The following is a 27,411-nucleotide window of genomic DNA, read 5'->3' as shown; positions in this document are numbered from 1 at the left end:
GTAATACACAGTTCTCTATGGTAATACACCGTTCTCTATGGTAATACACAGTTCTCTATATATAGTAATACACAGTTCTCTATGGTAATACACAGTTCTCTATATATAGTAATACACAGTTCTCTATGGTAATACACAGTTCTCTATATATAGTAATACACAGTTCTCTATGGTAATACACAGTTCTCTATATATAGTAATACACAGTTCTCTATGGTAATACACAGTTCTCTATGGTAATCCTGGAGTGTATCCTGGAGACTGCGATGGTAGAAGGGGTGATGAAATGAAACTCTGATGAAGGTAGCATAGCTGTCAAAACCATCTGTTCATTGTATTGGAGACACAGAGTGAAGCTTTTCTTTCCTTGTCTAAGTGCTGTACTCTGCCTGTCTCCACCTCACCTACCCAGGTGGGCATCTCCCTGTCTCCACCTCATCTACCCAGGTAGGCATCTCCAAAGGAACTGTACTCACCTCAAAGTTGGTGACCGCCAGTTGTGACAGCCCGTCCACATACGGACCTAGAACCTTGTGCTCTCTGACCTTCAGAGACTGACGACTCCTGGACAGAGGAAGAGATAAACCACAGACATATTTTAGTCCCTGAGCTAAATGAATGGTACGGAGGGGGGAAAGAGAGAGTGATAACAGAGAAGGCTGCTATTGCTGCACTGATAGCCCACATTTTACAACTCTAGGAAATCCCCCTGAGACATTGTGCCCCCCCCCGATATTACCGACCGCCCCCCCAGGCTCATGGACTATTTCCTGGATTACATGGCTGAATGGAGGATAACACAACCACACCAGGACACACAGCTCAGCTATGAGAAAGTGAATACAACATACCCATCCATCTACGTTGGGATAATACAATCTGACAACATGACATTTTGTAAAGCACTGTGACTGAAGACTGCTAGATGTTTCACTAGGTGGTGCAGTGTGCGTGTGTGTGTGTGTGTGTGTGCTCTTCACTAGGTGGTGCAGTGTGCGTGTGTGTGTGTGTGTGTGCTCTTCACTAGGTAGTGCAGATGGGTTCACTGAATCTGATCTTCACTTGGCTGCTTGCCAGAGGGGGTGGGAAAGCTATAGATCTCTATAGTTTGCTCTGTTTTTTTGTTAATTCTTTCCAATGTGTCAAGTAATTATCTTTTTGTTTTCTCATGATTTGGTTGGGTCTAATTGTGCTGTTGTCCTGGGGCTCTGTGGGGTGTGTTTGTGTTTGTGAACAGAGCCCTAGGACCAGCTTGCTTAGGGGACTCTTCTCCAGGTTCATCTCTCTGTAGGTGATGGCCTGTTTTCTCTCTCTCTCACCTACACACATACAGACTATATATCACTATATAGGCCTCCTCTCTCTCTCTCTCTCTCTCTCATCTACACACATACAGACTATATATCACTATATAGGCCTCCTCTCTCTCTCTCTCTCTCTCTCTCTCTCTCTCTCTCTCTCTCTCTCTCACCTACACACATACAGACTATATATCCCTATATAGGCCTCCTCTCTCTCTCTCTCTCTCTCAATTCAATTCAATTCAATTCAAGGGGCTTTATTGGCATGGGAAACATGTGTTAACATTGCCAAAGCAAGTGAGGTAGATATTATACAAAAGTGAAATAAACAATACAAATTAACAGTAAACATTACACATACAGAAGTTTCAAAACAATAAAGACATTACAAATGTTATATTATATATATACAGTGTTGTAACAATGTACAAATGGTTAAAGCACACAAGTTAAAATAAATAAGCATAAATATGGGTTGTATTTACAATGGTGTTTGTTCTTCACTGGTTGCCCTTTTCTTGTGGCAACAGGTCACAAATCTTGCTGCTGTGATGGCACACTGTGGAATTTCTCCCAGTAGATATGGGAGTTTATCAAAATTGGATTTGTTTTCAAATTCTTTGTGGATCTGTGTAATCTGAGGGAAATATGTCTCTCTAATATGGTCATACATTGGGCAGGAGGTTAGGAAGTGCAGCTCAGTTTCCACCTCATTTTGTGGGCAGTGTGCACATAGCCTGTCTTCTCTTGAGAGCCATGTCTGCCTACGGCGGCCTTTCTCAATAGCAAGGCTATGCTCACTGAGTCTGTACATAGTCAAAGCTTTCCTTAAGTTTGGGTCAGTCACAGTGGTCAGGTATTCTGCCACTGTGTACTCTCTGTTTAGGGCCAAATAGCATTCTAGTTTGCTCTGTTTTTTTGTTAATTCTTTCCAATGTGTCAAGTAATTATCTTTTTGTTTTCTCATGATTTGGTTGGGTCTAATTGTGCTGTTGTCCTGGGGCTCTGTGGGGTGTGTTCTCTCTCTCTCTCTCTCTCTCTCTCTCTCTCTCTCTCTCTCTCTCTCTCTCTCTCTCTCTCTCTCTCTCTCACCTACACACATACAGACTATATATCACTATATAGGCCTCCTCTCTCTCTCTCTCTCTCTCTCTCTCTCTCTCTCTCTCTCTCTCTCTATCTCTCATCTACACACATACAGACTATATATCCCTATATAGGCCTCCTCTCTCTCTCTCTCTCTCTCACCTACACACATACAGACTATATATCCCTATATAGGCCTCCTCTCTCTCTCTGGGGCAGTAGATTTACAGAGGTTGGCAAAACTCAAGTTCACAGCTCCAACTGGCTGCTCTCTGTTGACATCAATAGGTCTAACAACAGGGGAGGACAGACAGTGGGAAGTGTGTGTGTGTGTGTGTGTGTGTGTGTGTGTGTGTGTGTGTGTGTGTGTGTGTGTGTGTGTGTGTGTGTGTGTGTGTGTGTGTGTGTGTGTGTGTGTGTGTGTGTGTGTGTGTGTGGCCTGCCTCTAGGTTTACAATGACAGACAGAGAGAGGGAAAGTTCAGAGTGGAAGATGGAAGAATGTAGTGTGGAAACCTACCAAAAAACAATTAGGCAACAACAAATTCAATCCCTCCTAGACGATTTCCTGGACAAACTGTTTCCCTGTAATAGTGAAGGTGTAAACTTGGCAGGAGAAAATCTAAACAGTATATAATTTGACCTCTCAGCTTCCCTATCAAATCTAAAAAATGCAATCATAAAACCTATGAAAACGAACAACAATGATAAATGGCTTGATTAAGAAAGCAAAAATCTTCCCCAATATTTGGAACCAAGGACTGATCACCCCAATCCCCAAAGTGGAGACAAATTTAACAATAATAAACTACCGTGGGATATGCGTCAACAGCAACCGTGGGAAATCCTCTGCATTATCATTAACAGCAGACTTGTACATTTCCTCAATGAAAACAATGTACTGAGCAAATGTCAAATTGGCTTTTTACCAAATGACCGTACGACAGACCACGTATTCACCCTGCACACCCGAATCACCGTACGACAGACCACGTATTCACCCTGCACACCCTAATTGAGAAACAAACAAATCAAAACAAAGGCAAAGTCATGCTTTGTTGATTTCAAAAAAGCTTTCGACTCAATTTGGCATGAGGGTCTGCTATACAAATTGATGGAAAGTAGTGTTGGGGGGGAAAATATGCGACATTATAAAATCCATGTACACAAACAACAAGTTTGCGGTTAAAAAACACACACATTTCTTTCCACATGGCTGGGGGGTGAGACAGGGATGCAAGCCACACCCTCCCCACCCTCTCAGTGAGCATAGCCTTGCTATTGAGAAAGGCCGCCATAGCCTGTCTTCTCTTGAGAGCCAGATCTGCCTATGTGCACACTGCCCACACAATGAGGTGGAAACTGAGCTGCACTTCCTAACCTCCTGCCCAATGTATGACCATATTAGAGACACATACAGTGGGGCAAAAAAGTATTTAGTCAGCCACCAATTGTGCAAGTTCTCCCACTTAAAAAGATGAGAGAGGCCTGTAATTTTCATCATAGGTACACTTCAACTATGACAGACAAAATAAGAAAAAAAATCCAGAAAATCACATTGCAGGATTTTTAATGAATTTATTTGCAAATTATGGTGGAAAATAAGTATTTGGTCACCTACAAACAAGCAAGATTTTTGGCTCTCACAGACCTGTAACTTCTTCTTTAAGAGGCTCCTCTGTCCTCCACTCGTTACCTGTATTAATGACACCTGTTTGAACTTGTTATCAGTATAAAAGACACCTGTCCACAACCTCAAACAGTCACACTCCAAACTCCACTATGGCCAAGACCAAAGAGCTGTCAAAGGACACCAGAAACAAAATTGTAGACCTGCACCAGGCTGGGAAGACTGAATCTGCAATAGGTAAGCAGCTTGGTTTGAGGAAATCAACTGTGGGAGCAATTATTAGGAAATGGAAGACATACAAGACCACTGATAATCTCCCACGATCTGGGGCTCCACGCAAGATCTCACCCCGTGGGGTCAAAATGATCACAAGAACGGTGAGCAAAAATCCCAGAACCACACGGGGGGACCTAGTGAATGACCTGCAGAGAGCTGGGACCAAAGTAACAAAGCCTACCATCAGCAAGGGCATTGAAGATGAAACGTGGCTGGGTCTTTCAGCATGACAATGATCCCAAACACACCGCCCGGGCAACGAAGGAGTGGCTTCGTAAGAAGCATTTCAAGGTCCTGGAGTGGCCTAGCCAGTCTCCAGATCTCAACCCCATAGAAAATCTTTGGAGGGAGTTGAAAGTCCGTGTTGCCCAGCAACAGCCCCAAAACATCACTGCTCTAGAGGAGATCTGCATGGAGGAATGGGCCAAAATACCAGCAACAGTGTGTGAAAACCTTGTGAAGACTTACAGAAAACGTTTGACCTCTGTCATTGCCAACAAAGGGTATATAACAAAGTATTGAGATAAACTTTTGTTATTGACCAAATACTTATTTTCCACCATAATTTGCAAATAAATTCATTAAAAATCCTACAATGTGATTTTCTGGATTTTTTTCTCTCATTTTGTCTGTCATAGTTGAAGTGTACCTATGATGAAAATTACAGACCTCTCTCATCTTTTTAAGTGGGAGAACTTGCACAATTGGTGGCTGACTAAATACTTTTTTGCCCCACTGTATTTCCCTCAGATTACACAGACCCACAAAGAATTCGAAAACAAATCCAATTTTGATAAACTCCAATATCTACTAGGTGAAATACCACCGTGTGCCATCACAGCAGCAAGATTTGTGACATATTGCCACAAGAAAAGGGAAACCAGTGAAGAACAAACACCATTGTAAATACAACCCATATTTATGTTTATTTATTTTCCCTTGGGTACTTTAACTATGTGCACATCATTACAACACTATATATACATAATATGACATTTGAAATGTCTTCATTATTTTGGAACTTTGTAAGTGTAATGTTTACTGTTACTTTTGTACAGTCGAAGTCGGAAGTTTACATACACCGCCAAATACATTTAAACTCAGTTTTTCACAATTCCTGACATTTAATCCTGGTAAAAATACCCTGGCTTAGGTCAGTTAGGATCCCCACTTTATTTTAAGAATGTGAAATGTAAGAATAATAGTAGAGAGAATGATTTATTTCAGATTTTATTTCTTTCATCACATTCCCAATGGGTCAGAAGTTTAAATACACTCAATTAGTATTTGGTAGCATTGCCATTAAATTGTTTAACTTGGGTCAAACCTTTTGGGTAGCCTTCCACAAGCTTCCCACAATAAGTTGGGTGAATTTCGGGCCATTCCTCCTGACAGAGCTGGTGTAACTGAGTCAGGTTTGTAGGCCTCCTTGCTCGCATGCGCTTTTTCAGTTCTGCCTACAAATTGTCTATGGGATTGAGGTCAGGGCTTTGTGATGGCCACTCCAATACCTTGACTTTGTTGTCCTTAAGCCATTTTGCCACAACTTTGGAAGTATGCTTGGGGTCAATGTCCATTTGAAAGACCCATTTGCGACCAAGTTTTAACTTCCTGACTGATGTCTTGAGATGTTGCATCAATATATCCACATATTTTCCCCCCTCATGATGCCATCTATTTTGTGAGGTGCACCAGTCCCTCCTGCAGCAAAGCACCCCCACAACATGATGCTGCCACCCCCGTGCTTCACGGTTGGGATGGTGTTCTTCGGCTTGCAAGCCTCCCCCTTTTTCCTCCAAACATAATGATGGTCATTATGGCCAAACAGTTCTATTTTTGTTTCATCAGACCAGAGGACATTTCTCCAAAAAGTACGATCTTTGTCCCCATGTGCAGTTCCAAACCGTAGTCTGGCTTTTTTAGAGCAGAGGCTTCTTCCTTGCTGAGCGGCCTTTCAGGTTATGTCGATATAGGACTCGTTTTACTGTGGATATAGATACTTTGTACCTGTTTCCTCCAGCATCTTCACAAGGTCCTATGCTGTTGTTCTGGGATCGATTTGCACTTTTCGCACCAAAGTATGTTCATCTCTAGGAGACAGAACACATCTCCTTCCTGAGCGGTATGATGGCTGCGTGGTCCCATGGTGTTTATACTTGCATACTATTGCTTGTACAGATGAACGTGGTACCTTCAGGCGTTTGGAAATGGCTCCCAAGGATGAACCAGACTTGTGGAGGTCTACAATTTTTTTCTGAGGTCTTGGCTGATTTCTTTTGATTTTCCCATGATGTCAAGCAAAGAGCTACTGAGTTTGAAGGTAGGCCTTGAAATACATCCACAGGTACACCTCCAATTAACTCAAATGGTGTCAACTAGCCTATCAGAGGCTTCCAAAGCCATGACATCATTTTCTGGAATTTTCCAAGCTGTTTAAAGGCACAGTCAACTTAGTGTATGTAAACTTCTGACCCACTGGAATTGTGATAGTGAATTATAAGTGAAATAATCTGTCTGTAAACAATTGTTGGGAAAATGATTTGTGTCATGCACGAAGTAGATGTCCTAACTGACTGGCCAAAATTATAGTTTGTTAACAAGAAATTTGTGGAGTGTTTGAAAAACGAGTTTTAATGACTCCAACCTAAGTTTATGTAAACTTCCCACTTCAACTGTATTGTTTATTATCTATTTCACCTGCTATGGCAATGTAAACATGTTTCCCATGCCAATAAAGCCCTTACATCGAATTGAATTGAGAGAGAGAGAACGAGAGAGAGAACGAGAGAGAACGAGAGAGAGAGAGAGAACGAGAGAGAGAGAGAGAGAGAGAGAGAGAGAGAGAGAGAGAGTCATGCCAATAAAGCAAATTTAATTTAATTTAATTTAATTGAGAGAGAGAGAGTGGGTCTCAGCCAGGAAATAACAGAGAGGTCAGTTCCATGGAGCTGGGACTGACTGGGCTATATCCTCTCCTCTCACAGACATCTGCAGCTACACAGACAGAGAGCTCCAATGTTGTCCTTCTCTCGGGCTGTCCAGTGTCCACACACACACACGTACACACACACCCTCCCCTGCTCTCTAACAGCTGTACCTGATACACAGTCAGTCAGTTAACCCTCCCTCCTGTCAGACGCAGACCGAATGAGATCTGTTAAGAATGCAGCTGAATCAGAAAATACTTGACAGTCAACATACGGTCCCAGAGCTTCATTGTGTACATGGACACGTGCCTGTAGACTGGGAACAAACAGAGAGCTTGTACACAGAGAGCTGATTGGGTATCCGACCGACAGGGATTGGAACCAAGATCATTAGAATGCCACAAGACCTACTGTGTGTACTGTATTACAACAGACCTACTGTATGTACTGTATTAAAACAGACCTACTGTATTAAAACAGACCTACTGTATGTACTGTATTAAAACAGACCTACTGTGTGTACTGTATTAAAACAGACCTACTGTGTGTACTGTATTAAAACAGACCTACTGTGTGTACTGTATTAAAACAGACCTACTGTATGTACTGTATTAAAACAGACCTACTGTGTGTACTGTATTAAAACAGACCTACTGTATGTACTGATTAAAACAGACCTACTGTATTAAAACAGACCTACTGTATGTACTGTATTAAAACAGACCTACTGTATTAAAACAGACCTAATGTATGTACTGTATTAAAAAAGACCTACTGTATTAAAACAGACCTACTGTGTGTACTGTATTAAAACAGACCTACTGTATGTACTGTATTAAAACAGACCTACTGTATTAAAACAGACCTACTGTATGTACTGTATTAAAACAGACCTACTGTATTAAAACAGACCTACTGTATGTACTGTATTAAAACAGACCTACTGTATTAAAACAGACCTACTGTATGTACTGTATTAAAACAGACCTACTATATGTACTGTATTAAAATAGACCTACTGTATGTACTGTATTAAAACAGACCTACTTTATTAAAACAGACCTACTGTATGTACTGTATTAAAACAGACCTACTGTATTAAAACAGACCTACTGTATGTACTGTATTAAAACAGACCTACTGTATTAAAACAGACCTACTGTATGTACTGTATTAAAACAGACCTACTGTGTGTACTGTATTAAAACAGACCTACTGTGTGTACTGTATTAAAACAGACCTACTGTATGTACTGTATTAAAACAGACCTACTGTGTGTACTGTATTAAAACAGACCTACTGTATGTACTGTATTAAAACAGACCTACTGTGTGTACTGTATTAAAACAGACCTACTGTGTGTACTGTATTAAAACAGACCTACTGTGTGTACTGTATTAAAACAGACCTACTGTGTGTACTGTATTAAAACAGACCTACTGTATGTACTGTATTAAAACAGATCTACTGTATGTACTGTATTAAAACAGAAATTAAGTAAATAGCCCAAATAAATTAAAGGTTACATTTAAATCAAACAAATAGTGTGACGGGAACGTTATCAGTTGGAAGAATGGGTGTAAAATAAACAGGACAGATGCTGAATGAAGTTCTGGGTCCGTACGTGTTCAGAGAAGAGAGAGAACAATAGTTCAATGAGTGAAAGAATTTCAACAAGTGTCTGCAACTCTCTGTGAATTGCAGTATGTCATTTATTATTAAAAACAACTGACCAACATATTTCTTCCACAGACTTAAAGCTTCCTTTTAAGAGGCATTTCCTCAACGGTCTTTAATGAATATTGTAAGAGGCTGCTGGCTTCCACAGGCTTCAAGCTTCCTTTTAAGAGGCATTTCCTCAACGGTCTTTAATGAATATTGTAAGAGGCTGCTGGCTTCCACAGGCTTCAAGCTTCCTTTTAAGAGGCATTTTCTAGACAATCTGCAATACAGGTATGATTGAAGATTGAAGCAGGTGCTAGTCGTGGGCTATGTCCACACTAGTCCACCTATTGTTCCTGCAGTGAGGAGGATTCACCATCGTTATCCAATGTTGTCATCATTTATCTGCAGATAATCACCAAAAAACCTACCGGTATGCAAATTAGGAAGCCAAATTAACTGCTCTCTTACCAATGCGATTTGGTTGGCTACTGACGAGTCCCTCACTTTAACGTCACTGTCTGGCAAGTCCTGATGGACTTCCTATGGAAAATCTTTAGTTTACTTGTCCTGATGGACTTCATATGGAGAATCTTTAGTTTACTTGTCCTGATGATCTTCATATGGAGAATCTTTAGTTTACTTGTCCTGATGGACTTCCTATGGAAAATCTTTAGTTTACTTGTCCTGATGATCTTCATATGGAGAATCTTTAGTTTACTTGTCCTGATGGACTTCATATGGATAATCTTTAGTTTACTTGTCCTGATGGACTTCATATGGAGAATCTTTAGTTTACTTGTCCTGATGGACTTCATATGGAAAATCTTTAGTTTACTTGTCCTGATGGACTTCATATGGAAAATCTTTAGTTTACTTGTCCTGATGGACTTCATATGGAGAATCTTTAGTTTACTTGTCCTGATTGACTTCATATGGAGAATCTTTAGTTTACTTGTCCTGATGGACTTCATATGGAAAATCTTTAGTTTACTTGTCCTGATGGACTTCATATGGAGAATCTTAAGTTTACTTGTCCTGATGGACTTCATATGGAGAATCTTAAGTTTACTTGTCCTGATGGACTTCATATGGAAAATCTTAAGTTTACTTGTCCTGATGCGATATCCTGCACATACTGTATAACTCCACTGTGTGATTTATGAAGGGCGAGGATATACGAGATCGACTTTATTCAGTCAGTTCCACACCATTTATAAACCACTCAAGCTTGCTGTTGGTCAACGTACAGTAAGCCCGTGCGCCAGTACTTCCTGGCTGCATGTGAAACGCAGAATATAATCAAATAAATCAATGTGTCAGAAAACAATAAGTGGATTTTGACTCATCCTTCACCACATTATACTGGACGTGAAAATGGACTGGCACAGATGATGAAGGAGCATCATGCTCTCTCCCTCTGGCACAGATGATGAAGGAGCATCATGCTCTCTCCCTCTGGCACAGATGATGAAGGAGCATCATGCTCTCTCCCTCTGGCACAGATGATGAAGGAGCATCATGCTCTCTCCCTCTGGCATAGATGATGAAGGAGCATCATGCTCTCTCCCTCTGGCATAGATGATGAAGGAGCATCATGCTCTCTCCCTCTGGCATAGATGATGAAGGAGCATCATGCTCTCTCCCTCTGGCACAGATGATGAAGGAGCATCATGCTCTCTCCCTCTGGCATAGATGATGAAGGAGCATCATGCTCTCTCCCTCTGGCATAGATGATGATGGAGCATCATGCTCTCTCCCTCTGGCACAGATGATGAAGGAGCATCATGCTCTCTCCCTCTGGCACAGATGATGAAGGAGCATCATGCTCTCTCCCTCTGGCATAGATGATGAAGGAGCATCATGCTCTCTCCCTCTGGCACAGATGATGAAGGAGCATCATGCTCTCTCCCTCTGGCATAGATGATGAAGGAGCATCATGCTCTCTCCCTCTGGCATAGATGATGAAGGAGCATCATGCTCTCTCCCTCTGGCACAGATGATGAAGGAGCATCATGCTCTCTCCCTCTGGCATAGATGATGATGGAGCATCATGCTCTCTCCCTCTGGCATAGATGATGATGGAGCATCATGCTCTCTCCCTCTGGCACAGATGATGATGGAGCATCATGCTCTCTCCCTCTGGCATAGATGATGAAGGAGCATCATGCTCTCTCCCTCTGGCATAGATGATGATGGAGCATCATGCTCTCTCCCTCTGGCATAGATGATGATGGAGCATCATGCTCTCTCCCTCTGGCACAGATGATGAAGGAGCATCATGCTCTCTCCCTCTGGCATAGATGATGAAGGAGCATCATGCTCTCTCCCTCTGGCACAGATGATGAAGGAGCATCATGCTCTCTCCCTCTGGCATAGATGATGAAGGAGCATTATGCTCTCTCCCTCTGGCATAGATGATGAAGGAGCATCATGCTCTCTCCCTCTGGCATAGATGATGAAGGAGCATCATGCTCTCTCCCTCTGGCACAGATGATGAAGGAGCATCATGCTCTCTCCCTCTGGCATAGATGATGAAGGAGCATCATGCTCTCTCCCTCTGGCATAGATGATGAAGGAGCATTATGCTCTCTCCCTCTGGCATAGATGATGAAGGAGCATCATGCTCTCTCCCTCTGTGTAAAGACATTTGACTGCAACCACAGTGTACAAAACACACCCACACAGGAACTGGGAGGCGAGACAGACAGCAGACTGTCAAATCAGCAGTGTTTCCCTGTCATCGCTCACTTTGTGAATGACAGGTGCCTGTCCTATCAATAGATTGCTAGAAGATGCATATCGTTCATTCTAGTTGAGAGGGCTCGGCTGACTTTTCTTCTGGCTTGTGAATTGTAAATAATGTGCCTAGTTAATTTAAGTGTAAAAAGTACCCAGCTGAAAATGAGTGTGTAAGCAGCTGTATAGCTGACAGCCGGTGCTAGTGGAAAACACTGCTCAGGTCAGGTAAGGATACTCTTAACCTCAAGGTTTGATGGTCCATGACAGAGGCTACTCCAAAGCAAAGACACTGGTCAAGTTAGAGTGAGTGTGTGTGTGTGTGTGTGTGTGTGTGTGTGTGTGTGTGTGTGTGTGTGTGTGTGTGTGTGTGTGTGTGTGTGTGTGTGTGTGTGTGTGTGTGTGTGTGTGTGTGTGTGTGTGTGTGTGTGTGTGTATGTACATCCATCTGCACATCAGTCCATGTGTGTGCATATCCGTGCGTGTATGTGTGTGTGTGTGTGTGTGTCCATCCGTCCGTCTGTCTAAACTCACCCTTTAGGGTCCAGCAGGTCACGGACCTTCTCGTTGTATATCTCCATGTAGGAGACCTCCACCTTGAAGGAGAGAACCTGGCTGTCCTCCCGGCCGATCCTCTCAAACAGGGAGCAGCACAGCCTGGGGATCAGCCCTGGAGCCTTCTTATTCCCCATCATGGAGAAGGACTTCCCTGACCCTGCAGAGAGGACAGGAAGGGACAGACACAACAGCATAGCAGAGCCTTTAGCTACACATATAGACTTCAACAGTCCTTTACGCACCAGCTCTACAGACTAGACACCAGAACCTACATGGAGAGACAGGAAGGGACAACAGCAGAGATTAAACAGCAGCGAATAGAAACTGGTAAATGAGACAGTGTTGTTTAGTAAATAAGGGTAGTATAGAGATCAGAGAGAGAAGGACCAGCACTTATCTGAACCAAGAGTTTTTGGCAAACAGACCCACAACAAAGTCAGGGGGGTTTCTACGGCAACTATCTGATGTGCTCACTGCAGGTGTGTTGAAAACATGTCTGTAAATGTGTTTGTTCAGGGATTCTACAGGGATTCTGCCAACTGTTTGGTCCTGAGTCGGACCGTTTAGAACTACAGCAGGGTTTCTGTTAGGAAAACGTGACCAGAAAGATTTCTACCGGACCCATATGCATTGGGTGCGTAACCCATGGGGGGCGACCACCCACGGTGCTCAGAATGACAGAAATCACATGTAGATGGGTGCGTAACCCATGGGGGGCGACCACCCACGGTGCTCAGAATGACAGAAATCACATGTAGATGGGTGCGTAACCCATGGGGGGCGACCACCCACGGTGCTCAGAATGACAGAAATCACATGTAGATGGGTGCGTAACCCATGGGGGGCGACCACCCACGGTGCTCAGAATGACAGAAATCACATGTAGATGGGTGCGTAACCCATTGGGGGCGACCACCCACGGTGCTCAGAATGACAGAAATCACATGTAGATGGGTGCGTAACCCATGGGGGGCGACCACCCACGGTGCTCAGAATGACAGAAATCACATGTAGATGGGTGCGTAACCCATGGGGGGCGACCACCCACGGTGCTCAGAATGACAGAAATCACATGTAGATGGGTGCGTAACCCATGGGGGGCGACCACCCACGGTGCTCAGAATGACAGAAATCACATGTAGATGGGTGCGTAACCCATTGGGGGCGACCACCCACGGTGCTCAGAATGACAGAAATCACATGTAGATGGGTGCGTAACCCATGGGGGGCGACCAACCACGGTGCTCAGAATGACAGAAATCACATGTAGATGGGTGCGTAACCCATGGGGGGCGACCACCCACGGTGCTCAGAATGACAGAAATCACATGTAGATGGGTGCGTAACCCATTGGGGGCGACCACCCACGGTGCTCAGAATGACAGAAATCACATGTAGATGATTGTAATGCCTCTTAAGAGAGCTCCTGTAGTGAAAGCAGCCAATAAAACGTCCTTTTCAAACATTTGCCAAAATGCAATTTGTGAGAAAACCCCATTCTAAATGGTGCACCTGATGAAAGCGGTTCATATGTGACAGAGATTAAAATCACCATTAGAAAAGAGATCTAAAGATGATGAAAGCGGTTCATATGTGACAGAGATTCAAATCACCATTAGAAAAGAGATCTAAAGATGATGAAAGCGGTTCATATGTGACAGAGATTAAAATCACCATTAGAAAAGAGATCTAAAGATGATGAAAGCGGTTCATATGTGACAGAGATTAAAATCACCATTAGAAAAAGGTGAGATCTAAAGATGCAACAACTATGAGTTGCTAATATGACTACAATTATGCCTTTGGCTTCTTGACAACAAAAGAAAGTTGATATAGAGAAACGGTAGTAGACTATGGCACTTATCGTAAGAGTAAGGGTGTTAACCCCAGTGGTAGTAAAGAAATGGCATATGAGGAAGTATTTCATAGGCGGCGTGTCCAATAGCTTCCCCTAAAGTAAAGTGAAATACATTTGTCAGAATTCTATAATTACTCCTGTCTATACAGAAAGAAAGAAAATGATTTAAAATACTTCACCCGAGAGCATGACTTAGACACAGAGGAATCGAGGATCATTATCTTCTTTTCAAAAATGACTGTGGATTGTTTCAAATCACAAGCTTGTACAGTGCCTTCAGAAATGTTGTTATGTTACAGCATGAATTTTAAATGGATTCAATTTAGATTTTGTGTCACTTGCCTACACACAATACCTCATAATGTCAAGGTGGAATTATGTTTTTAGAGATGTTAACAAATTAATAAAAAATGAAAATCTGAACTGTCTTGAGTCAATAAATATTCAACCCCTTAGTTATGGCAAGCCTAAATAAATTCAGGAGTAATGAGCCAATAGTAAGCTTGGGATAATTAGGTGACCGTGATGGTATGAGGACCAGATTGGGAATTTAGCCAGGACACCGGGGTTAACACCCCTACTCTAACAATAAGTGCCATGGGATCTTTAGTGACCACAGAGAGTCAGGACACCAGTTTAACGTCCCACCCAAAAGACAACACCCTACACAGGGCAATGTCCCAAATCACTGCCCTGGGGCATTTGGATATTTTATTTTAGACCAGATCAAAGTGTCTCCTACTGGCCCTCCAACACCACTTCCAGCAGCATCTGGTCTACCATCCAGGGACCCTGCTTAGCGTCAGAGGCAAGCCAGTGGAATGCAGGGTGGTATGCTGCTGGCCACAGGTGTCCTTCCTAACTCAGCTGCCGGAGAGGAAGGAAACCGCTCAGGATTACCCCATGAGAACAATTGTGACTTTAAAACAGTTACAGAGTTTAATGGCTGTGATAGGAGAAAATGGATAATGGATCAACAATATTGTAGTTACTCCACAATACTAACTTAAATGACAGAGTGAAAAGGAGGAAGACTTTAAAGAATAAAAATATTCCAAAACATGTATCCTGTTTGCACTAAGGCACTAAAGTAAAACTGCAAAGAATGTTGCAAAGAAATTTACTTTATGTCCTGAATACAAAGAATGAATACAATGTTTGGGGCAAATCCAATACAACACATCACAGAGTACCACCACATATTTTCAAGCATGGTGGTGGCTGCATCATGTTATGGCTATGCTTGTCATTGGCAAGGTGCTAGGGAGTTTTTTAGGATAAAAATAAATGGAATAGAGCTAAGCACAGGCAAAATCCTAGAGGGAAACCTGGTTCAGTCTGCTTTCCAACAGACACTGGGAGATAAATGAACCTTTCAGCAGGACAATAACGTAAAACACCAGGCCAAATCTACACTGGAGTTGGTTACCAAGACAACATGGAATGTTCCTGAGTTGCCTAGTCACAGTTTGGACTTAAATCGTCTTGAAAATCTATGGCAAGACTTGAAAATAGCTGTCTAGCAGTGATCAACAACCAACTTGACAGAGCTTGAAGAATAATGTGCAAATATTGTACAATCCAGGTGTGTAAAGCTCTTAGAGAGACTTACCCAGAAAGACTCACTGCTGTAATCACTGCCAAAGCTGATTCTAACATGAATTGACTCATGGGTGTGAATACTTATGTAAATTATATATTTTTGTATTTAATTTTCAATAAATGTGTCTGTTTTTTGCAAATGATAATCGTTCCTCACAGTATTTGAAAAATCTTTCCAACAATTTCCCCCTCCACAATCACCAAGCCTCGGTGTGAAAGACCAAAATATAATGATCCGACGATCCCATATATCCAGTGGAAACATCATAAAATACCTAAACACTTTTCCCTTGTGCAAAAACAGCTGTCTGTCCTGAGCTCACTGGTGCATGGCCCGGAATAGGCTAGTTGACACAATGATGTAAGTTTGCTAGCAACAGCTTTGAGCCAGACCCAGTAGATTGATTTGATACAAAGTTGTACTTCACTAGCTACAGTATAGCTCAAGTCAAGACAGATCAAAAGGGAGGCAGACAGGCTGAGTAGAGAGATGAACGCGATTGAAAGAACCTGAATTTTCATCAAGATTTTTTTCTACTTATTTGTCGGCTTTATGTATTTTTACTTAGTTGACAATGGAAGTTATAGGCCTCCTGCTGCATCGGCCGAGGCGATCTCTGAGTTCCATGCTCTCATTTCTTTAGCTGCCAATTGATCACGATGAATCAATGTGTCCATATGGCAGAGGCTTGTGCTCTCACATTGGTTGAATTTGAACTTTTAGATTTTTATTTGTATAAATTGAAGTCTGATTATTATGTTTAACCACGTGACAATGATTTTGCTAAACTAAAACGTTATTATTGAAATGAAACTGTTCCACGAAAATGTGCATCTGAAACTCATTACTGGCCTGCAGATTGGTAGAAATGGTAGGACAATTTGGAATCTTCTCCAAACATGAAACTCATTACTGGCCTGCAGATTGGTAGAAATGGTAGGACAATTTGGAATCTTCTCCAAACATGAAACTCATTACTGGCCTGCAGATTGGTAGAAATGGTAGGACAATTTGGAATCTTCTCCAAACATGAAACTCATTACTGGCCTGCAGATTGGTAGAAATGGTAGGACAATTTGGAATCTTCTCCAAACATGAAACTCATTACTGGCCTGCAGATTGGTAGAAATGGTAGGACAATTTGGAATCTTCTCCAAACATGAAACTCATTACTGGCCTGCAGATTGGTAGAAATGGTAAGACAATTTGGAATCTTCTCCAAACATGAAACTCATTACTGGCCTGCAGATTGGTAGAAATGGTAAGACAATTTGGAATCTTCTCCAAACATGAAACTCATTACTGGCCTGCAGATTGGTAGAAATGGTAGGACAATTTGGAATCTTCTCCAAACATGAAACTCATTACTGGCCTGCAGATTGGTAGAAATGGTAGTACAATTTGGAATCTTCTCCAAACATGACACTATGTCGTCTTTATAAAATAATTGCCTCCACGTTTCTGTGGTCTGATTTTACCTAGACACTCTTAGAAAAAAAGGTTCCAAAAGTGTTCTTCGGCTGTCCCCATAGGAGAACCCTTTTTGGCTCCAGGTAGAACCTTTTTTGGTTCATGGTCAACCCCTATTGGTTCCATGTAGAACCCTCTATGCAAAGGTTTATACATGGAACCCAAAAGGGTTCTGCCTGGAACCAAATATAGTTCTTCATAGGGTTCTCCTATGGGGACAGCCAAAAGAACTTTCAGGTTCTAGATAGCACCCTTTTTTTCTAAGAGTGTATGCTAATTTGAAGCAAGGTAAGACAAGCCTCATAATACGAAGTAAAACATTCAGGTTTCAAAGAATGAAAGTGATGGGTGGTGCGTGTGATAGTTGTATAGATAAAGAAGATGCATGACAACCAACGAAAATACACACGCTAATATAATTTGACTAAATTATGCAAACTAACATATAAACCGAGAAGCATAATGGTCAAATGTATTTACAGTGCATTCGGAAAGTATTCAGACCCCTTACCCTTTCCAAATTTTGTTACGTTACAGCCTTATTCTAAAATAGATTAAATAGTTTTCCCCCCTCATCAATCTACACACAATACCCCATAATAACAGAGCAAAAACAGGTTTATAGACATTTCTGCAAATGTTTTAAAGATAAAAACTGAAATATCACGTTTTACATAAGTATTCAGACCCTTTACTCAGTACTTTGTTGAAGCACCTGTGGCAGCGAATACAGCCGAGAGTCTTCTTGGGTATGACGTTACAAGCTTGGCACACCTTTATTTTGGGAGTTTCTCCCATTCTTCTCTGCAGATCATCTCAAGCTCTGTCAGGTTGGATGGGGAGTGTCACTGCACAGCTATTTTCAGGTCTCTCCAGAGATGTTTGATCGGTTTCAAGTCTGGGCTCTGGCTGGGCCACTCAAGGACATTCAGAGACCTGTTCCAAAGCCACTCCTGCGTTGTCTTGGCTGAATGCTTAGGGTCATTGTCCTGTTGGAAGGTGAAGCTTCGCCCCAGTCTGAGGTTCTGAGTGCTCTGAAGCAGATTTTCATCATTCTGTACTTTGCGCCGATCATCTTTCCTTCGATCCTGACTAGTCTCCCAGTCCCTGCCGCTGAAAAACATCCCCACAGCATGATGCTGCCACCACCATGCTTCACCGTAGGGATGGTGACAGGTTTCCTCCAGATGTGACGCTTGGTATTCAGGCCAAAGAGTTCCATCTTGGTTTCATCATTCCAGAGAATCTTGTTTCTCATGGTCTGAGAGTTCTTTAGGTGCCTTTTGGCAAACTTCAAATGGGCTGTCATGTGCCTTTTGGCCACTCTACCTGCAGTAAGAATTGAATCAGTCATGAGCTCTGTCAGAGTGACCATCGGGACCATCGGGTCACCTCCCTGAACAAGGCCCTTCTCCCCCGATTGCTCAGTTTGGCCGGACGGCCAACTCTAGGAAGAGTCTTGGTGGGACCAAACTTCCATTTAAGAATGATGGAGGCCACTGTGTTCTTGGGGATCTTCAATGCTGCAGACATTTTTTGGTACCCCTCCCCAGATCTGTGCCTTGACACAATCCTGTCTTGTAGTTCTACGGACAATTCCTTCGACTTCATGGCTTGGTTTCTTCTCTGACATGCACTGTCAACTGTGAGACCTTATATAGACAGGTGTGTGCCTTTCCAAACCATGTCCAATCAATAGAATATACCACAGATGGACTCCAATCAAGTTGTAGAAACATCTCAACATCTCAAGGATGATCAATGGCAACAGGATGCACCTGAGCTCAATTTCGAGTCTGAACACTTATGTAAATAAGGTATTTCAGTTTTTTATCTTTAATAAACGTGCAAAAATGTCTTAAAACCTGTTTTCGCTTTGTCATTATGGGGTATTGTGTGTAGATTGATGAGGAAAATGTTTTATTTAATCCATTTTAGAATAAGGCTGTAACGTAACAAAATGTGTAAAAAGTCACGAGGTCTGAATACTTTCTGAATGCCCTGAACAACGCCTGGTATTTCCATCAAATAATAAAAAGCATTATTTTGCAATGCTATTGTTTTTTCTCCCGGTCAATTTGGCTGGCAACTATTTTATTTATCCGCTTTTTAAAAAAAAAATCGGCCAAAAGCCGTCAATTACTGGCTAACTGAAACCCTGCATGTATAAAACATAACTCTTCCCTCCAATACACCAGCACTACTAAATGAATGGGGATTTATAGAAGACAACAAATCAAACATCTCTAAGTATCCCTACATGTAGACATGTTTCTGTATGATAGCCCTATGATAGCAGGGAACATAGACTATCCCATAATATCTGTGGTGTCCAAAGCCTTTGTTTCCAAGGTGTGTCACTCCGCTCCAGGTTATTCTTCAGGACAGGAAGTGAGGATCAAGGATCTAATCCTTAGTGTTGGGGAGGAAGGATACGGGGCTGAGCGATTCACCAGCTTGAGTTCAGCGTGATCAGAAACACTGAAGCTTCCTGTTCTTGTTGTGCATCTGCAGGGCCACGCAGGGATACATAAAGTGCGTCTCAAATGCCACCCTATTCATTTAAGTCATTTAGCAGACGCTCTTATCCAGAGCGACTTACAAATTGGTGCATTCACCCTATTCCCTATATAGTGCACTACTTTTGACCAGAGCCCTATGGGTATCCCTATGTGCCCTGGTCAAAAGTAGTGCCCTATATAGGGAATAGGGTGGCATTTGGGACGCAGGTGTGCTGTATCTGCAGGGCCAGGGAAGAGGGATACAGACGTATGTTGTCTCCTCTCCTAGCATGGAACGACATAAACAGATGATGATGCCTGCAGAGCTACTTAAGGCTGTTCTGAACACAGCCCTGTTATAACATATTTCCTACCGACCTGCATCATAATAATGCAGAATAAACACTTACTTCCTAAGTCTTATTTCATAGGTCTTACTTAATAGGTCTTACTTCATAGGTCTTACTTCCTAAGTCTTACTTCATAGGTCTTACTTCATAGGTCTTATTTCCTAAGTCTTACTTCATAGGTCTTACTTCATAGGTCTTACTTCATAGGTCTTACTTCCTAAGTCTTACTTCATAGGTCTTACTTCCTAAGTCTTACTTCATAGGTCTTACTTCATAGGTCTTACTTCCTAAGTCTTACTTCATAGGTCTTACTTCATAGGTCTTACTTCCTAAGTCTTACTTCATAGGTCTTACTTCATAGGTCTGTACTCACTAGACTGGTGAATTGATGGTGTGTACTCACTAGACTGGTGTATTCATGGTGTGTACTCACTAGACTGGTGTATTCATGGTGTGTACTCACTAGACTGGTGTATTCATGGTGTGTACTCACTAGACTGGTGTATTCATGGTGTGTACTTATTAGACTGGTGTATTCATGGTGTGTACTCACTAGACTGGTGTATTCGTGGTGTGTACTCACTAGACTGATGTATTCATGCTGTGTACTCACTAGACTGGTGTATTCATGGTGTGTACTTACTAGACTGGTGTATTCATGGTGTGTACTCACTAGACTGGTTTATTCATGGTGTGTACTCACTAGACTGGTGTATTCATGGTGTGTACTCACTAGACTGGTGTATTCATGCTGTGTACTCACTAGACTGGTGTATTCATGGTGTGTACTCACTAGACTGGTGTATTCATGGTGTGTACTTACTAGACTGGTGTATTCATGGTGTGTACTCACTAGACTGGTGTATTCATGGTGTGTACTCACTAGACTGGTGTATTCATGGTGTGTACTTACTAGACTGGTGTATTCATGGTGTGTACTCACTAGACTGGTGTATTCATGGTGTGTACTCACTAGACTGGTGTATTCATGGTGTGTACTTACTAGACTGGTTTATTCATGGTGTGTACTCACTAGACTGGTGTATTCGTGGTGTGTACTCACTAGACTGGTGTATTCATGGTGTGTACTCACTAGACTGGTGTATTCATGGTGTGTACTTACTAGACTGGTGTATTCATGCTGTGTACTCACTAGAATGGTGTATTCATGCGGTGTACTTACTAGACTGGTGTATTCATGCTGTGTACTCACTAGACTGGTGTATTCATGCTGTTCTCGGTTACCTGTTTGTCCATAGGCGAAAATGCAGGCATTGTATCCTTGAAAGGCGTTTTCCAGTATTCCCTCACCAAGGCACTGGAACACCACCTCTTGACCTTCAAAACAAACAACAGTCACCATGGAGACCAGAAGGATAAACAAACATACAGAATAAACATACAGAGCAACCATTAAACCGTAAAGAGTTTTAAACCTCCTTTATAATGCCCCAAATAAACAGTCTCACTGTGTAGAGAGAGAGAGAGAGAAAGAGAAAGAGAGACAGAGACAGAGAGAGAGAGACAGAGACAGAGAGAGAGAAAGACAGCTAGAGAGAGCGAGAGAGACAGAGAGAGAGACAGAGAGAGAGACAGAGAGATAACTGTCATGCTCCTCCTGATAAATGAAGCAGCTGTTTAGTAGCTAAATAAAGCTGGCACAGGCCCTTCAGGCAACCCTCCACTGAACAGATTGTCCCGCTGTCGCTTAAGCATGAAGCACACACACACACACACACACACACACACACACACACACACACACACACACACACACACACACACACACACACACACACACACACACACACACACACACACACACACACACACACACACACACACACTGAAGCACACACACACTGACGCACACACATCCCCAACTGGGTGGGAAATGGTAAATAGTGCCATTAGTGCCACTAATGTTTATCTAGTTAGTGTCACTAATGTTTATCTAGTTAGTGCCACTAATGTTTATCTAGTTAGTGCCACTAATGTTTAGCTAGTTAGTGCCACTAATGTTTATCTAGTTAGTGCCACTAATGTTTATCTAGTTAGTGTCACTAATGTTTATCTAGTTAGTGCCACTAATGTTTATCTAGTTAGTGCCACTAATGTTTATCTAGTTAGTGTCACTAATGTTTATCTAGTTAGTGCCACTAATGTTTAGCTAGTTAGTGTCACTAATGTTTATCTAGTTAGTGCCACTAATGTTTATCTAGTTAGTGTCACTAATGTTTATCTAGTTAGTGCCACTAATGTTTATCTAGTTAGTGTCACTAATGTTTATCTAGTTAGTGCCACTAATGTTTATCTAGTTAGTGCCACTAATGTTTATCTAGTTAGTATCACTAATGTTTATCTAGTAAGGGAACTCCCCCCTCAATTGTACAAAATAACATGGCAACTTATTGGCAGAGAGCGGACCATACACACGATGGAATTGTGTGGGATTTCACATTGCATCCGGCGGTGTTTCATCCAAAGTTGATGGCAAATGCCATATTGTAATTGAGCTGTGTAACACCCCAAAAATCCTATAGTGGGCGAGTGAGTTCCATCTTAATTTTTCATAGGCTTACTGTAACGCAAGTCAAGACCCAAGAGTCAAATTTTGAAATTTTGAAAGTTTTGGCAAAAACGTATCACCCCCTTAAAAAAGTGCTTTCTGGACCGTTTTTCGAAATTCTTTCGATTTTTATGTCAATTACACATGTATAAGAACTGTATGAAAATACTTTAGTCACATTTTACTATCATAATTTTTTATAAATGTTTACTTGTACTTAAGGAATATGTTTTGTGCATTTGGAATGTGATTTCATAGGAAGTCAAAAGTCAAAAGTTAAAAGTCAAAAATGTTAAAAATGTGGAAAAAACATATATTCCATTTAAAAAAGTGCTTTCTGGACCGTTTTTTGAAATTCTTTCGATTTTTACGTCAATTACACATGTATAAGAACTGTATGAAAATACTTTAGTCACATTTTACTATCATCATTTTTTATAAATGTTTACTTGTACTTATCACCCCCCAAACCTCCATAAATCACTCAGGCCAGCACCCATTGATTTGGGGCCGTAGTATAGTGCTCCCATGGACGTCTGGATGACACCTAAAAGCATTTAAAACCGTTTTGAAAAATGACATGAAAACATGAAAAAAAAAAAAAAAAAGAAACCTCCTTAAATCACTCAGGCCAGACCCCATTGACTCGAGAATAAAAAACATAAAATATTTTTCAGAAAAAATAACAGAATATTTTCTGACTTTTTTGGAAAACCTCCATAAATCCCTCAGGCCAACACACATTGATTTTTGTCCGTAGAATAGTGCTCCCAGAGCGGGTATGGAAGTCGGGATGCCCCCTTACAGCAATTTCAACCGTCTTGAAACAGGGCATCTGGTAACCTAAAAAAAATACCAGGTGCACGAAAAGTTTGGACTTAGAATAATTTTCGAGTTTTTTGGAAAAACTCCATAAATCACTCAGGCCATTGACTCGAGAATAAAAAACATAAAATATTTTTCAGAAAAAAAACCAGAATATTTTCGGACTTTTTTGGAAAACCTCCATAAATCCCTCAGGCCAACACCCATTGATTTTTGTCCGTAGAATAGTGCTCCCAGAGCGGGTATGGAAGTCTGGATGCCCCCTAAAAGCAATTTCAACCGTCTTGAAACAGGGCACCTGGTAACCTAAAAAAAATACCAGGTGCACGAACAGTTTGGACTTGTGTGTGTGTGTGTGAGCTTTTCTTTGACATCTGTTTAGAGAAATGACTGATTTACAGTTCATGAAGGTTGCCTAATCACACACTTAAAGTTTTGGAAAGATCTGACTTTTTTAACCCTTCGAAACAGCACCTATGACCCCATTTTAAGGCACTTCCGGTTGGCACAGGAAGCTATAAGTAAAGACATATCCTGATCGGGGTATGCTTTTACAGAATCCTGAGTTTTAAGTCTATACGTTAAGAACTGACTGATTTACACAGGGTTGAATGCACTATATATCACAAACTGCTGGTTGGGTATGGCAAAACACTTTTAGGGTGATTTTATCACTTCCGGTTGCTCCAGGAAGCTTAGAATCAACACAGGTAGACCTCATAGTGGCTTGATGGATTGTTATCAAAGACAGGTTCATAAGACATTCATAACCCACATAGGGTTTATTTAAAGAATGCACGTTAAATTTGCAATATGATTCAACACATCATATTGAAAAAGTAACACACACTGTTATGTTTGCAATATGATTCAACACATCATATTGCAAAAGTAACACACACTGTTACGTTTGCAATATGATGTGTTGAATCATATTGCAAACATAACACACACTGTTACTTTTGCAATATGATGTGTTGAATCATATTGCAAATTTAACGTGCATTCTTTAAATACTTTAAATACTTTAGAAATACAAAATCGAACAGGCTTGTTGGGGTCTGTCTCTATGGGCCGAGCCGGTTTCAATGCACCTAGTCTTGAGACTCTGGGACTTTTCTAAACGTCGCCAGTTTCGTTGAGGTCAAAATGAATTGAAAACATGGCAAATACACAAGGCTTTTTATCGATCCGAGAACCTTCTAGAGCCGCATAATTCACCGTGCACAATCGACCTGAGGTCTAGAACAGGTTTGTACATTTTCAGAACTCTAGGTCTGACGGTTCTTTAAAAGTTGGAACAAAAGTAACTAACACAGGCACTGTCTGCCTCTTAGCCCCTCAGTGTGTCCCTCCATCATTTCTGTTTGGGTGTGTAAATTTTTCTTTGAAATCTGATGGGACTAATGACTGATTTACAGTTCAGGAGGGTTGCCTAATCACAAATATGAAGTTTTGGAAAGATTTGACTTTCTTAACCCTTCGAAACAGCTCTTTTGACACCAATTATGTCACTTCCGGTTTGCACAGGAAGCTGAACGTTAACACATATCCTCATTGGAGTAGGCTTTTACAGAATCCTGAGTTTTAAGTCTATACGTTAAGAACTCAGTGATTTACATAGGGCTGAATGCACTATTTCTCTCAAACTGCAGGTTGGGTATTGCAAACACTTTTAGGGTGATTTTAACCACTTCCGGTTGCTCCAGGAAGCTTAGAATCGACACAGGTAGACCTTATGATGGCCTGATGGACTGACATCAAAGACAGGTTCCTAAGACCTTCATAACCCACATAGGCTTCAGGTTGAATTTGGAGGTTGACTGCCAATGTATTCCTATGGAGAGAGATGTCAATGTAAACTGTGAGATGTAAAAACCTGTTTTCACTGTTAAGGGTTAATGCCACAAGGTCAAGGTTAGGCTTGCACAGATCGGGAGGACCTTAAGAACATTCCTGAGGTCAAATTGTGTTTCTAACCTTAACGGTTCTTTCTCTGTCTCCCAAAAGCAAATCAAATTGACATTGAGGTCAAAAGGTCATTTTGCTCTGTCTTCTTGTCACTGTCGCTGTGGCCAGACCGAGTGAGCTACGGTCAAGCGGGGCATCTCGTTGAACTCGGCACGGCCTAGAGATAATGGTCATGCCATTGTCGGCTTTGTGTGTCTTTAAGCACCGTACTTTTTCACTCCATCCCTGCTGTGTGTGTGTGTGAGAGCTTTTCTTTGACATCTGTTTAGAGAAATGACTGATTTACACTTCATGAAGGTTGCCTAATCACACACTTAAAGTTTTGGAAAGATCTGACTTTTTTAACCCTTCGAAACAGCACCCATGACACCATTTTAAGGCACTTCCGGTTGGCACAGGAAGCTATAGGTAAACACATATCTTGATTGGGGTATGCTGTTACAGAATCCTGAGTTTTAAGTGTATACGTTAAGAATTGACTGATCTACATAGGGTTGAATGCAGTGATTTTCAAAATTGCAAGTCATGTATATCAGGACACATTGTAGGGTGGTTTTAACCACTTCCGGTTGGTCCAGGTAGCTTAAAATCAACACAGGTAGACCTCATAGTGGCCTGATGGATTGTTATCAAAGACAGATTCATAAGACCTTCATAACCCACATAGGCTTCAGGTTGAATTTAGAGGAGCAGTCAATGTATTCCTATGGGGCGAAATGTCATTGTAAACTGTTTGATGTAAACACCTTCTTTTAACTGTTAAGGGTTAATGCCACAAGGTCAAGGTTGGGCTTGCACAGATCGGGAGGACCTTAAGAACATTCCTGAGGTCAAATTGTGTTTCTAACCTTCACGGTTCTCTCGCTGTCTCCCAAAAGCAAATACAATTGACATTGAGGTCAAAGGGTCATTTGGGACCATCTTCTTGTAACGGTCGCTGCGCTCAGACCGAGCGAGCTACGGTCAAGCGGGGCATCTCGTTGAACTCGGCACGGCCTGGAGACTATGGTGATGTTATTTTAGTGGTGATTTCAGAATGCTATTTTGGTGCATTCATGGAAGGCGCTGTGAACTTTGGGCCTGCTCTGAAATATTTGACAGTTGGCTTCTAAAGGAGTTGGAAAAAGTGAGTTTGGAGTCAGATGGTATCAGTTTGGTGTCTGAAAAGATGTAATTGACTGATGGACACTTGCTAGTTGACTTTTGTTGACACTTGCTAGTTGACTTGCTAGCTGACTTTTGTCCATTTGCAATATGTTTCAACGGGGAGGTACCATGAGGAAAAAGCGACATGATGAAATTTCACGAAACGAGCGATGGAGAGGAACCACTATCACTGCCCGGCCATCCTGAGGTCATCAGGACGTTGACTTTTGTATTTCTAAAGTATTTAAAGAATGCACGTGACATTTGCAATATGATTCAACATCACATCATATTGCAAATATAACGGGCATTTGCAATATGATGTGATGTTGAATCATATTGCAAATCTAACGGGCATTCTTTAAATACTTTACAAATGCAAAAGTCAACGGTCACTAATGTTTAGCTTATGTTTAGCTAATGTTTTCTGTGTCAGTAGAAAGGCATAATTCCATCTCTCTTCCCCCTCACTTTCTCCCTCCGTCTCTCCATACATAAACAACCATATTCTTCCCAGTCCCATAAACTCTTCTATTCAGATGCAAAGCAGCTTGTAAAAACACACTTTGCATTATGTAAAACCATGTCTTCCCTGTACTGTAGGTTTTTCCTTCTCTCTCTCCCTCCTCACCCTCTCTCTCCCTCTTCACCCTCTCTCGCTCCCTCCTCACCCTCTCTCTCTCTCCCTCCTCACCCTCTCTCTCCCTCCTCACCCTCTCTCCCTCCTCACCCTCTCTCTCTCACCCTCTCTCTCCCTCCTCACCCTCTCTCTCTCCCTCCTCACCCTCTCTCTCTCTCCCTCCTCACCCTCTCTTTCTCTCCCTCCTCACCCTCTCTCTCTCTCCCTCCTCACCCTCTCTCTCCCTCCTCACCCTCTCTCTCTCTCCCTCCTCACCCTCTCTTTCTCTACCTCCTCACCCTCTCTCTCCCTCCTCACCCT

General features: G+C 41.8%; 1 protein-coding gene across 3 annotated transcripts in view; it reads right to left on the bottom strand.

Moving 5' to 3' along the window:
• Positions 1-27,411, bottom strand: part of LOC139572993 (kinesin-like protein KIF13A) — a 154,023-nt gene that overhangs the window by 47,984 nt on the left and 78,628 nt on the right. For all 3 annotated transcript variants that reach the window (XM_071395939.1, XM_071395940.1, XM_071395941.1), the window contains exons 5-7: positions 21,206-21,298; positions 12,155-12,335; positions 477-564 (exon numbers count right to left, since the gene is read on the bottom strand). In XM_071395939.1, coding sequence (XP_071252040.1) covers positions 477-564; positions 12,155-12,335; positions 21,206-21,298 — 362 coding nt within the window. The remainder of the gene's footprint in view (positions 1-476; positions 565-12,154; positions 12,336-21,205; positions 21,299-27,411) is intronic.

This window comes from Salvelinus alpinus, chromosome 4, assembly GCF_045679555.1.
Source record: "Salvelinus alpinus chromosome 4, SLU_Salpinus.1, whole genome shotgun sequence".
Lineage (NCBI taxonomy): Eukaryota > Metazoa > Chordata > Actinopteri > Salmoniformes > Salmonidae > Salvelinus > Salvelinus alpinus.
The sequence above is the reverse complement of the archived record's forward strand: the minus strand, read 5'-3'. Positions and strand labels throughout refer to the sequence as shown.